The sequence below is a fragment of the Musa acuminata genome, chromosome BXJ1-3 (assembly GCF_036884655.1).
Source record: "Musa acuminata AAA Group cultivar baxijiao chromosome BXJ1-3, Cavendish_Baxijiao_AAA, whole genome shotgun sequence".
Taxonomy (NCBI): Eukaryota; Viridiplantae; Streptophyta; class Magnoliopsida; order Zingiberales; family Musaceae; genus Musa; species Musa acuminata.
The window spans coordinates 8752415-8765664 of NC_088329.1; the positions used below are offsets into that span (position 1 = coordinate 8752415).

At 40.2% G+C, this 13250-nt stretch overlaps 1 protein-coding gene across 2 annotated transcripts; it reads left to right on the top strand.

Moving 5' to 3' along the window:
- The first annotated feature begins 4428 nt into the window (after positions 1-4428).
- Positions 4429-13188, top strand: LOC103977963 (indole-3-glycerol phosphate synthase, chloroplastic). 2 transcript variants are annotated; one of them, XM_009393646.2, is made up of 10 exons: positions 4429-4673; positions 5543-5779; positions 5856-6032; positions 6700-6774; positions 6884-6928; positions 7046-7210; positions 7787-7865; positions 9800-9882; positions 10701-10769; positions 12904-13188. In XM_009393646.2, exons 1-10 carry the CDS (start codon positions 4509-4511, stop codon positions 12985-12987), a joined length of 1179 nt encoding a protein of 392 aa, XP_009391921.2. In that variant the 5' UTR covers positions 4429-4508; the 3' UTR covers positions 12988-13188. The 2 variants fall into 2 exon arrangements, with proteins under 2 accessions (XP_009391921.2, XP_009391922.2); XM_009393647.3 differs by having other exon boundaries at positions 4430-4673; positions 5579-5779.
- The last annotated feature ends 62 nt before the right edge of the window (positions 13189-13250 follow it).

Genomic DNA, 13250 nt, shown 5'->3' on the forward strand with positions numbered 1-13250 from the left:
TTGCGTCTAAATGCAGTTTGCGTCTAAACTCAGTTTGCGTCTAAATGCAGTTTGTGTCTAAACGCAGTTTGCGTCTAAACGCAGTTTTACGTCTAAACGCAGTTTACGTCTAAACGCAGTTTGCGTCTAAACACAGTTTGCGCCTAAACGCAGTTTGCGCCTAAACGCAGTTTGCGTCTAAACTCAGTTTACGTCTAAACGTAGTTTGCGTCTAAACACAGTTTGCGAAGTTTACGTCTAAACACAGTTTTACGTCTAAACGCAGTTTTACGTCTAAACGTAGTTTTACGTCTAAACGCAATTTGCGCAGTTTTAGAAAGATCTGAACTTAGAAACTCGTTCGTAAAAGCACAGAAGACAGTTTGTAGTTATAAATGGAATCAGAACGTAAACGTAAACTGCAATGTAAAGATCGTACGAAAACACCGATTTACGTCTGAATGCATATTCGAAAAAATCAGAACTTAAAGACTTGTTCGTAAAAACGCAGAGGGCAGTAGCTATGTAGGAGGTTTGCAGTAATGATAAAGTGCTCAAAGTAAAAGCAAACCAGAGATTTAGAGTGGTTCGGTCAGTCTTGACCTACTCCACTTTTGGCTTCCTCCACCGACGAGGTCACCGACGTCAACTAGAGGCCTTCCTTCAATAGGCGAAGGCCAACTGCCCTTTTACAGTTTCACTCCTTTTGACGGGATCAGGAGACAACCCTTACAGAACCTTTCTCTCCTCTCTTTACAACTCAAGACTTTGAAGAACAGAAGGAGGAGAACTTAAAGGCTTTTCAACAATTTTGAGCTTAAGAATCACAAAGAAGATCAAGATTTCGGTGTAGGTCTCTTGCTCTTTCTGTGCTGAATGGGTGGGGTATTTATAGGCCCCAACCCAGTTCAAATTTGGAGCTCAAAATGATCAAATCCCGGAATTCCGGGACCAGGCGGTTGCACCTCCTGACTGGAGAGGTTGCACCGCCTGGCAGAGCTCGGAGACTGAGCCCAGGCGGTTGCACCTCTCTGTCAGGGGCGGTTGCACCGCCTGAGTCTGGCTCGGAGACTGAGCCCCAGGCGGTGCCACCTCCTGACTGAGGCGGTTGCACCTCTCCTGCCAGAGCTCGAAGACCGAGCCCAGGCGGTGCTACCTCTGTCAGGGGAGGTTGCACCGCCCAGTCTCGCTCGGAGACTGAGCCCAGGCGGTGCTACCTCCTGGCTGGAGCGGTTGCACCGCCCAGTCTCCCTGGGAGACTTAGCCCAGGCGGTGCCACCTCTTGGCTTGGGCGGTTGCACCTCCTGGTGCAATCAGGGTCCGAATGGTTAGCTCAATTCGGCCCAATTTCAGTTTTTCAGGGGCCCAATTGCCCCTGGATTAAGCTAATGGGATCACCTCCCATTTCCAACTTAATCAACGTGCTAACTACGATTAAATCTAAGACAATTTCTGCAGCTTTGCTTCGGTGCGTCAATCGCTTCTTCCAGCGAGTTTCCGGCGAACTTCCGTCGATCATCCGATGAACCCTCGGTGATCCTCCTGCGGACTTCCGGCAAACTCCTGGACTTGCGACGATCCACTTGGCGAGTTCCGACGAGCTTCGCTTGGCAAGCTTCTGGACTTCTCGGAACTGTTCCCGCAGAACCTCCGACGACCGTCCGAACTTCCGTCGAACTCTCGAACTCCCAACGTGATCATGAACTTGACTCCGGCGCAACTCCTGCTGCTTGTCTAACTTTCATCGTAGTTAATCCTGCACACTTAAAACAAATCTTCGACCGAGACAATTAATCCTAAGCAATTTAACCAAGTTGTCCGGCATGTCATTGGTCTCTCGACGCTTCGTCCGATTCTTCGGCGCATCGTCCTCTCCTGCAGCCTATTGCCCAATCGACCAGTTGACTCCGCAACTCCGATATCCTTGGCACAATACCCGCTCTTCTTGGCCCGATGCCCGAGTCCACGGCCCGGAGCCTTCTGTCGATACGTCGACCGATCTACCGGCCCGACGTCTAATCTTCTGACATGTTCCTCCGGCACAACATGATTTTCCTGCTTTAATTGTCTCATCCTGATCGAAGCATCCTGCGTCACTCAAAACGCAGATTAAATCATAAACATATATCAAGTAGTTTCATCATCAAAATACGAGATTCAACGGTGTTCAATGATGTAAATTCCCTATGAGGGGGAACTTGATCCCCTCTCAGCTTGTAATTGTAGGGTCACTGTAGATTATTTGACTACGAGCTTCTTTCTTCTTTGATGGCATTCTAGGGTTCTAAGCTTGTCCTTTCGGTAACCATGGATTCTACTACTATATATAAGTTGGCATCTTATAGCAACTAAGAGAATGTGGCATGATATTGCGTATTGATCAAGTAAAATTTTTTTGAAAGTTAGATGCTATGAATATAAGCATTGTTCAGAATGAATGAATTCGGGTTTGCCACTTGTCTTCGTCATTGAACCATTTGATATAATTGGCTAGTGATTATTTGTCCATCGACCTTATGGCCAAGAGGGAGGTTGTAGGTTTCTAACTTATATATGATAAAGTTGAGCTCGAACTCCTTAGTAAGTTGTCCGAAGGGAAAAATTAATTTTAGATATAGCTTGGAGAACTACTCTCTTATTACCCCTTTGTGAGTTATCAGGAAAGTGTGATACATGAGAAATTCTATCATCCCGAGCAATATCATTTAGGAGGTAAAAGGAACTATATGCTCAGTGGAGTCAAAGCTCCCTTTGTAAAGCTTTAAGGCTGGCATTCTAAATCCTTGTGAGATCAGTTCCTTAATAATATTCTTAACGAATGGTGACCGGATTGACTTTATGTTGCTTTACTTGTCTTATCTTTTTTTTCTTGTATCCTTGGGCCATTAGTTCATCTCGAAGAGTTAAACTTAAGTGATTAATTCTTTCAGCCCCTCTAATTTTTGAGGAAGATGGTTGAGCAGATCATGAGAGGAATGATTTGGAAAATTATTTTCTTAAGACAGGTCAACTGTAGAGGATATGATATATGATTAGATTGGGGGCTAGAGCTAATGGTGGCATTGGAGCTAAGAACTAGGGAGTGTGTAGAGTCGAGTGTGCACCATGTTATGCTAAATGGACTAATTGTAGAAAGTAAGGAGATATGTATTAGAACACTTTTGTCACGAATTAGGCTTGCTTAATTAGACTATAAAATATTTTAGTGGCTATGGTTATAATTTGAGCTGGTGGAGCAATAGGTTGAGCAAGTAGTGGATTAACCATTGAATCTTAGAATAATCAATGAAAGAGTAAAGGATCGAGTAGTTGAACGGTTGGGGGAGCGGGTCTAGGCTAGATTGGCCTTGGGATGATTGAGATTGGTGGGTTTGATAGTGGGGCATTCAACACAATCGAATTCGGACCCTCCTGTTCATTCGACTTATTAGACTCTTCATGGTTCAGCTTGAACGATCTCACAAAGTTTTTTTTGAGACATCTTGATGACATTCTCTCTAACACCAATATATTAGTATATCTTTTAATTGTCCTAGTTAATCTCAGTTCAAGTCACTATTTATAGAGCATGAACCTGTAGAATTAGGTTGGGGGTATTCTCGATAATTTTTTCTTTAATGATCAAGTCACTAATGCCCATGTTGGCTTATTGCACCAAACATAAGATTCGTACAATGTTATAGGAAAATATTGTTGACGTCTTAGTCATCCTGACGTGATCGAGACACATGTACATATGATTGTTCGAAGTATCTTCGAGGTAGATTCACGGTAGCTTTGAGGTGACTCTGAGATGACCCCGAGGTCGAAGTATTGTGCTCTCGAGGTAGATGCATTGTACTCTCGAGGTGGAAGTATTATGCTTCCAAGGAAGGTTTCCTAATCCGATCCTTTAAATTGATAATCCGGGTATCTTATTGTGGGCTAAAGTAGTTCAAAAAAGAATAGAGTCATTTCAATTTTTTTAATTTAAAAAATATATTTTTATAAAATAAAATTTATTATTATTATTTTATTATAAAAAGAAGAGAAAAAAATTTATGATTATTAAAGAATCGAATAAAATATATGATTACCTTTCTAATCATAATAAATGAAAAGAAATGTGATAATGAATGAGAAAAATGTGTTCCTCGTTATGATTGGGACGGTCAATGATCAACGTGGACTATAGCAGTCAGCCAATCAATCAGTTGCTGCTACCAGACAATTCCACATCCTTCGTTTTCAAAATGAGAATGGGGTGTTACCCGTGTTTTACGAGACGGAGGAGGGTCGGTGCCATTTGGGCTTCTCTGTTCGGCTTAAAACAGAAAACAGGGTTTTTATTCGTTCCACGTCGGAGAAAAACCTGTTCCCTGGCTTTCGCGACACAGGGGATCGGGGCCCACGTCCGCCAACTTTGTTCTATTATTTAATGGCCAAATCCGTCGAGATATCCTCACTCGCGTTGGCCTCATTCACCGTGCCCCTCTTTGTCTCCCCTCCGGCCGCGGTGGGCCTCGCGCGGTGTCGTTTCGGCAGAAGGAATGGAAGGGATCCTTGCCGGCTGTTCTCATGGGGTTAGGGTTTTGTTTCCGGTCGCAACCTCAGTGAATCCTGCGCGAAATCTCTCGTCGAAGGAATTGGTCCCGCGGGTTCTCCTGCCTGGCGTGCGGCGATCGGCTCGTCTCCGTTGCACGAGATCGGAAGAGGTATGTTGGTTCCTGGAGGATGGGGAGGTGTTCTTATTCCAAGCTGCTCATTTTATTTGGTATTATTGTTCGGAAAAGCTGTTCCTGTTCGTCGCTTGTGGTGAATGGCTGCTTAGTTTGGATGAAGGTCGAATCTGAGTCTGATTTTTAAGCTTTATGGCTGTTAAAAGAGGCTTTATTTCGTTTGTCGGAATGCCCGAATGGAAACCATTCACAAGTTGCCCTGCCGGGGTCCTTTCTGGATTAATTGCGAACATCGCTGCTTTCGACAAGGAATGAATCCTGGAACTATATAAAGTAAACATTTTTTGCAAATTTTATTGGCATATGTTGCCTATCAAGTATCCATGCGTATATTAGCATGATTTCTGCACCGTGTCCCACTTATCCAAGCACTGCGCCTAGCTGTCTCATCCTATGGTGGTTTTGTCAATGATTTCCATGTATAGTAGTGTCTATTGGTGCTTTCGTTGTAAAATTATGACACGTCAGTTGGATTGTCTCTGTTGTTATTTCCATTTATCTTTTCGTTCAACTTTCTTGGAAGAGAGAAGCAGTCATCCAAGAAAGTTAAACAAACTTTCTTGGAAGAAGTTTTCTGATTAATAAACAGTATTGTTTATGAAAGTTCCTAAACTACTAAATGAGCCAAATCCATAAATATGTGTAGGAAATCTTATTACATTTGTCATGTTTGGATATCCTATGTTTTCGGATTCATTGCATCTCTTTGTTCTCGCACATAAGCTCTTTACATGTATATTGTTAAAATGACCCATTTGAATTCTTGAATAGGTCGTATAAGACAAAATACAATGAGGTACAGATGTATAATAAAAAACATATGCATCTTAAATTGCTTTTCGCAGAAGTCTACTGATGTACGTGCCACATTAACTTATAAGGGTGACGACTTTGTAAACTCTGTTGAAGTTCAAGAGTGGGAAAGTGGAATGTCACTGAATGATATAGCAGCAAAGCAGGGAATTAGGATTAGAAGAAGCCACCGAACTGGACATCCTTCTGAGGGTTCGAAAGATGAGAAAGATACTCCTCGCAATATTTTGGAACAGATAATATGGGACAAGGAAGTCGAAGTTGCACAGGTATTACCAAGCTTTGTCTAGTTTAGTGGCCATATGAATGATAATAAAATTCTCAGTCTCTCTTTTCTTTTTGTAGTTTAAACAAACAAAACCCTTGGAAACATTGAAGAAAGCTGTTGAAGGTGCTCCTCCTGTTAGAGATTTTGTTGGAGCTCTAAGAGAATCCTATCGACGAACTGGTGTTCCTGCTCTTATCGCGGAGGTTAAAAAGGCTTCACCGAGTAAAGGTGTCCTGCGTGAAGATTTTGATCCTGTGAGTTCTGCTACTCTTCTACCGGCCTTATCTCCCATGATTACAAATATATGGTTGATATGAGATGTTGGCCGGAAAAGAATATATGTTTACTGGTTTTCATCTAGATATTTGAAGTGGTTACCTGTATCTCTGCATTAACATGCATAATTTGTCATTTCTCTGAGAGCACTTATCAAATGAGATGCCTAACATATACATGTTTTCTATCACATCATGACTTAAAGGATTATCCCTAGGATATTGGTTTTGCCATTACTCTATAAGATTTTGTGAACTTTTATATTATGGAGGTCTAAGTAATAGTGGATACTCTGCTTTTTGAGCTTAGCTATGCCATAACAACACACACACACACACAAAAGAAACAAAATCTGGTTGATACTTAATAATAAAGATTTTTCTATCTGCTGCATTCCAAGTCAACCACCTTGGCTATGGTTTGTCTTTTTCAGCTGTTATATTCAACAGGATTGTATGGTTTTACTTTTTGTTTGTTTCCAACTTAAAAAGTTACACTGTAAAAAAGCGTTTAACGAAAATATGATATTTTGAGTAAAATTAGGCATATGATATGGGACACTTCAAGTACATAACAGCCAATTGTATTTACATCTTTTCCTCTGTGGGGTGAATCTATGTTTGATGCTGTTTAAGTTAATGACAGGTTCAAATAGCTAAGACTTATGAGAAACATGGAGCAGCATGCCTGAGCATTTTGACAGATGAAAAGTACTTTCAGGTGAACTTCCTAATGTGAACAATTGAGATTGTCATCAAACTTTTATATATTTTGTCTGAAGCAGGAATTTAGCAGTTCACCTGATTGGCTTTTCTTATTACAAATTCAGGGGAGCTTTCAAAATCTTGAAGCTGTTCGAAAAGCTGGAGTTGAGGTTTGTATAATGCATATAATTTTAAGATATGTTTCTTGTGATTTATTGTTAACTTGCTCTTTAGATCCACAATTTGTTGACCTATTTGTGTGCCTTTAATCGAATGAGTAATTGCAGTGCCCTCTTCTGTGCAAAGAATTCATCATTGATTCCTGGCAAATTTACAATGCTCGTTCAAAAGGTGCAGATGCAGTTCTTCTAATTGCTGGAGTGCTACCAGATCTTGATATCAAGTACATGACCATGATCTGCAGGGAGCTTGGTTTAGCAGCTCTTATTGAGGTGTGCAACATGCTTCTTCAGGATATGCTTCTAGTTTACTTGTCCATGAAAATTCAATCTCTTCTAAAGCAAAAAAAGTTGATATACTCCATAAAAGAACAAGTATATGATCCTATTGTTGAATTTAATGTTACAAATTAGCATGCTAATGGATATGCTAGATTGGAACATGTTAGACTTCTTTTAGCAATTAATCCGTTATTATCATACTCATCTTCTTTTTGTTAGCGAAAGATTTAAACATCAATCTCTCATAAAAGATTCTGTTTCTCAGTTCAGAATCTTGTTTCCCTTTAGGAGTTTGTGCTAGTTCCATTGGAGTTCTATTGCAGAAGATGTTGCCAATTATCTTCTTTAGAAAAATTTAAAAACAAAAATGACTTAAGTTGAATTATGTTGCAGCTTGCTGTTGAGTTCTTATAACACTTGGGTTAGTCCATTTAGATTGTTATGAAAAGTTCTTTTAATTGGCTTTTCTTTTTGTATACTGGTCTGGGTCTATTAGACAAACTGTTCTTACTGACTAAACATTAGAATTAATGAGATCCATATGATAATCTCTTCTTGAAATTGTAGGTGCATGATGAAAGAGAAATGGATCGTGTACTGAAGATTGATGGAATTCAACTCATTGGCATTAATAACCGTAACCTTGGTATGACTCCTTGAATTTCAGAAATATTATGCTTGCATATTCATGTTTATTAACATGAAGGTGCATCTCTACCAAGCACCAAGATGTCAGTACAACTATATTTCATTATTGACTATTCATGAGCATGTTAAGACACCAGAGGAACTTGTAGCAAACAAACTTTTTCTTTTTTTTCCCCTCAGATTACCATCTTCTGTTAATTTGGAACATCTGTACAAAGACACAAGTTCCTTTGGAGGATGTCTTGGGACATAGATCTGACATCCTTGTACTCATGTAGGAGGAGCAATTATCGTTCACCTATATGAGATAGCAGTGTCGTCAAAAGTACTAGGTGCTAAAAGGAGCTAGGTCCCAAAATACCCGATGCGCTCCCAAATATTATAATTTTAAAAAATTTATATCATTATTAATAAAAATAAACTAAAACAAAAATAACACATCAAACTTGCATTCATTTAAAGTACCATACGACATTGTCCATATCCAATAACAATGATAAAATAAAACAAGATTAACATCAAATATCATTAAAATCCAGTTCATCATCTTCAATCGTGTCACCATCTAAGCTGCAACGACAATCCAAAACACTAAAAAGTAGCACTAATCACTATAGCAATAGCAATAATAATCGACATTTTACTATTGATTCACTACAGCATGCAGCAGCTGCTGCTCACTACAGAAGGCAGCTGCTGTTCTCACAAATATAGACAAGCAACAAAGACTAACAGCAAAGCAGGCAGCTATTCTAAGTTTAAATTGACAAATAGCAATGAAGTGGCAGCGGTGAACAGGGAAGAAGGAGGGGAAGAGGCTGTAGGAGGGCTGCAGTGAATGGGGAAGAAGGCAGTGGTGAAATGGGAACAAGGCAGTAATGAACAGGGAAGGGGGAAGGGGGAAGAGGGAAGAGGCTGTCGGAGGGCTGTGGTGACTGCAGAAGAAGATAGTGGTGAAAGGGGTAGAAGGCAGCAATGAACGAGGAAGAGCGAAGAGGGAAGAGGCTGTGGTGAACCTAGGAGGTCTGGGTGAACAGGGCAGAGGTAGGAGGGAGGAGGAGAAATATACTGGGAGGGAGGGGAAGAAGCTGCCGCTGCTGCCGGAGGAAGACGTCACCGCTATCGTTGCCACTGCTGCTGCTGCTGGAGGAAGACGCTGTTGCTGCCGCTACTGTCGTCATTCGCCAATGGGAGGAACTCCACCACCACGCAGAAACGAAGTGAAAAAGGGTTTCTGCATTAGTGCTTGTGCATGGACAGGTTTCAATCAAACTCTGTGGTCGTTGACTTAGCATATAATTGGTTCAATTGAACCAGATACAATTGTTTGGTTCAGCTCAGGCTCGAACTGGCCTGAGTTGAACCAGGTGTCCATCTGGCTCGCCTAGTGCCTGAGTGAAGACGCCTGCCCAGCCCAATAGGTGGGTGCTCAGGCCTCGCCTCGCCTCGCCTCACCTAGGTGTGTGGTGACTTCATTGTGAGGTAGTTGTCAAGGGATACAAAATTTTGATTAGAGTGGTTTGACATTGGTGCATGCCGCAAGGCTTAAGGATCTCAAAGGATGAACAAGAATTAAATTAGGTCGCCTTTCCTTCATAATGGAAACATAAACTGAAAGATTTGCTCTGAATGAAAACAGCATTTTATTGAAGGTGAAATGAGGGTACAATTGGTCCTGGTGAATGAAGTTGACAGTACATAGCTTCATTAAGGAATTGTTGCAACCCTGCCTTGTAAATTAACCTCTCTTTTTTTCTGCTGATGGTTGGTTAAATTATAACAATGAATAGACGAACATGAGTATTTCTGCATTGTCATCACAAATATCGGGCTGCTATCAATGTTCCAGAGAAGATATTGATCTTCAATTTAAAAATTTGTTACTTTAGGACATAAGGGATTTCTTGTAATTGCAACTTGTCCTTTTTGCAGAGACATTTGAGGTTGACATTTCAAACACAAAAAAACTTCTGGAGGGAGAGCGTGGCGAAATTATCCAGCGAAGAGGCATAATAGTAAGCCTATCATTGATGAAACATTAAGCTCAAATCCTAGAATGTGTCACTTATTATATTTGACTATATTGACTACATCTTGTCAATCTTTTGCTTATATCTGTGAGATAATTTCAAGAAAAATCATTTAAGTTGAATATATTGTTCTATGGTAGCCTGAATAACAAGAAGTTTCATGCATCTTATGTTGTTGAATGAAATTGATTTTTAGAAATTCTTGATTATTTACTCTGCTATGTCAGTTTTTGTATAAACCTGTGGACTGTTCCAGCACAATTTATTCAAGTTGAGTTGTGACATAATATGCCAGTCTGAAGAACAAGAAGTTATGTAGACTGGGAGTTCTTCTGACTTATCATATTTGTTGACTTGCAGGATCCATCTCAACCAACGTTTCATCAATGTAGCCTCATAAATTTCTGTCACTAGCCTTTTCTTCTCTTTGTAATATTGGTAGCAGTAATAGAATCATTTCCTTACATTAGCATCAAAATATTTAGTCATGATGTTAGCTTTTTGTACTAGTCATTATTATTGTTTGATTGTAGAGGTAAATTTGATGTTCTGCTCAGACCCCAAATTCTAAATTATTGCTTAGATGTCACTAGTTTGTTTTTATTGCTAGACTGTCTCCAAAGATATTATGACTATGGTAGTAAATTAACTGATGATTTTGAATATTTTAGCTTATTTGAGAAGCAGGAAGTTCATGATTGTATTTTTAATTCTTTTGGGTATTTTAGTAGGAATTTCAAGATTATATTTTTTTCATTTGCTTTATACTGCATTCAGTTGGATAATGCCACTTTCAATCGCAGGTTGTTGGAGAGTCAGGCTTATTTACTCCTCAAGATATTTCATATGTACAAGGTGCTGGGGTTAGAGCAGTAAGTTCTCTTAACACTATTTCATCTAAATATGCCAAATTTGGGTTAGCTTATTTTTCTTTTGATTGCTGTGAAATATGGTATTCTATGGATACTCTATAAGTCATGTAATTGTTGTGTTTTGCTATTAGACTTGAGGATGATTTTGATCTTCTGCAAGTCATAGAACTGTTTGATCGTGGATCAAGTAGCTAAAACAACAGTTGTCATAAAAAAAAAATCTCTATAACCCAATGTACATAATATTCAATTTCAGAATCAGCCTGCAATTTGGAACCCATGGTGGGCTGATCAGCTGAGTGGGCTCAATGTTTTTCTTATTCTGGGGTTTCTAAATTTTACAGGAAAATGTTTTGGATTTGCTATGATCAATCCCATAATAGTAGAAGCAAGGTTCGTCGAACCGTACCGTACCGTACCGGCGTTTCGACATTGGCTCGGTACGGTACGGTACGGCATACCGAGCGGTATACCGAGGTGTACCGAGCGGTACACCTGATTTCACCGATTTATTCCTCCGAAAATACCTGAAAATTAAAAAAAAAATTAGGATAGAGTTTTCAAGTTACAAATAAATATAGTAATAGTATAAGTTTAGCAAAATCAATGTAAATTAGGTAAAAATAGCATCACATATCTTTTTCGGGCTTTGAGGTAGTCTTGTTCGAGGTTCGTATTTCAGCTCGTTATAGATTGAAATATCTATAGAAAAATCAATTGAATTGTTAGACTATTTTGTTACAATATAAACTCTAAAATTCAAATGAATTAAATAATCATATATCTAGATATACCTGATTGTTAATTCTACCACCAAAACGAACGACGGGCCTCCACGGGTGGTGGATCGGGGTCCTCGATCCGATACATATCAATATGATACGTTTGTTAGACTCAATCATGAAATTGATCCCATGACATAGTGTATTGATACACCATATGCCATTGATGCATCAATGTGGTACTGATCGTAGATTGATCGTCATAAATCATATTTGTCCGAGGTAGCTCTTGAGGTATATATTGGTGTTGTTCTGTATCATGCTGTTGCTCAGAGAAGGATGACCAACTATCACCATACTGTTGTTGCCCATATGATTCTTCATAATACGATGGTTGTGAATACGATGAGTCTCTTTCTGTGTCTATATCATGTATGCTCTGTCGCATTTGTTCATATTCATCCACTGCCTTCCTCTTCCCCTTCTCCTTTCCCTTCCGTGCATAAACTTGACCAGTACCTAGTCGAGTTCCATGATCTGAATCTTGAGTGGCATGTGTAAAATATTGCTCCTCAGTCCATTCACCACCCTCAAGTTGTGCAGACGAGACCAACGACTGCCCGGTATCACCGCCATCATCTGTTGAGGCACTGTTGTCCGTGTTGCTGTCATGTCTCTGGACCGAACAAGAAAGAGAATGTTTTATAGAGTTTATGAGAGAAAAGAAATGTTTGAGAGAGAGTTTAAGAGAGTATAATGAAATAGGGGAGAGAAGATTAGTTTAAATAGGAGGAGAAATGGCTCCAACGGTCAATTTGACCGTTGGAGCACTGTAGCACTGCTACAGTGTGGTAACGGTCGATTTCGACCGTTACCGAGTGGTATCGGGCGGTAACGGTCGAAATCGACCGTTACCGAATGGTACCGAGCGGTAACAGTCGAAATTTCGATCGTTACCGCCCGATACAGGCTTTTTTTGGTATACCGCCCGGTAGAGGGCAGTCCGCGTACCGGTCGCCTCTCGGACCGGTACGTACCGCCCGTACCGGGCGGTACACATCGGTATGGCGAACCAGTTGGACGGAAAGCCGTAGCCAGCTATAGAACCAGTTGGACGGGAAGGCTGGGACAGGTTGACATTTGTTTGTAGTCGGTTGAATTCATTTGAGTTCTGATTGCTTTTTACTGAGTCAGCAACTAAACTAGTTTTGGGTCAAATGATGTTATAATCTAGTTTGAACTGTAGTCTGCATCAGTACAATTGCATGATCAGTTTCACTTAGAGTAGGAACTTTGTACTTGAACAATGGGAACTTCGTAACTGAACAATGGAAGTGTAACTATTTGCTGAATGTTCTATTACCTCCTCATCGGTACAATTGCATGACGACTTGCATAACTTCTCATCGTAGGTGTTGGTTGGAGAGTCTCTCATCAAGCAGATCGACCCTGGGAAGGCGATCTCAGGGCTGTTCGGTAAAGATGTATCAAAATAAAGTCAATCATCCAGAAATAATCTTTTCTCTTGCCTCCAAAGAGAGCTTCGGAATTGAGAATTCTTGACTAGTGTTCGTTCTTCTTGTAGCCTTTTTATGTGCCAAAAATGGGGATAAGGTTCGAGTATGGACCTGCTGGATTATGGTTGTGTCACTCTTTTAACACCCAATAAAGTCTCCTCTCGATGGTGCGTAAAGCGATGATATTGTTTCTTCATAACGTGGTTCTCCTTATTTGTCTCACCCCATTAATTCTCTTTTAT

Bases quoted from the DNA above. Each gene is read 5' to 3' on its own strand.
- LOC103977963 (XM_009393646.2), top strand. From the start codon at position 4,509: ATGGAAGGGATCCTTGCCGGCTGTTCTCATGGGGTTAGGGTTTTGTTT. The intron at 4,674-5,542 runs GTATGTTGGTTC...TGCTTTTCGCAG, and splicing joins GTTGCACGAGATCGGAAGAG to AAGTCTACTGATGTACGTGC. The intron at 9,883-10,700 runs GTAAGCCTATCA...TTTCAATCGCAG, and splicing joins TCCAGCGAAGAGGCATAATA to GTTGTTGGAGAGTCAGGCTT.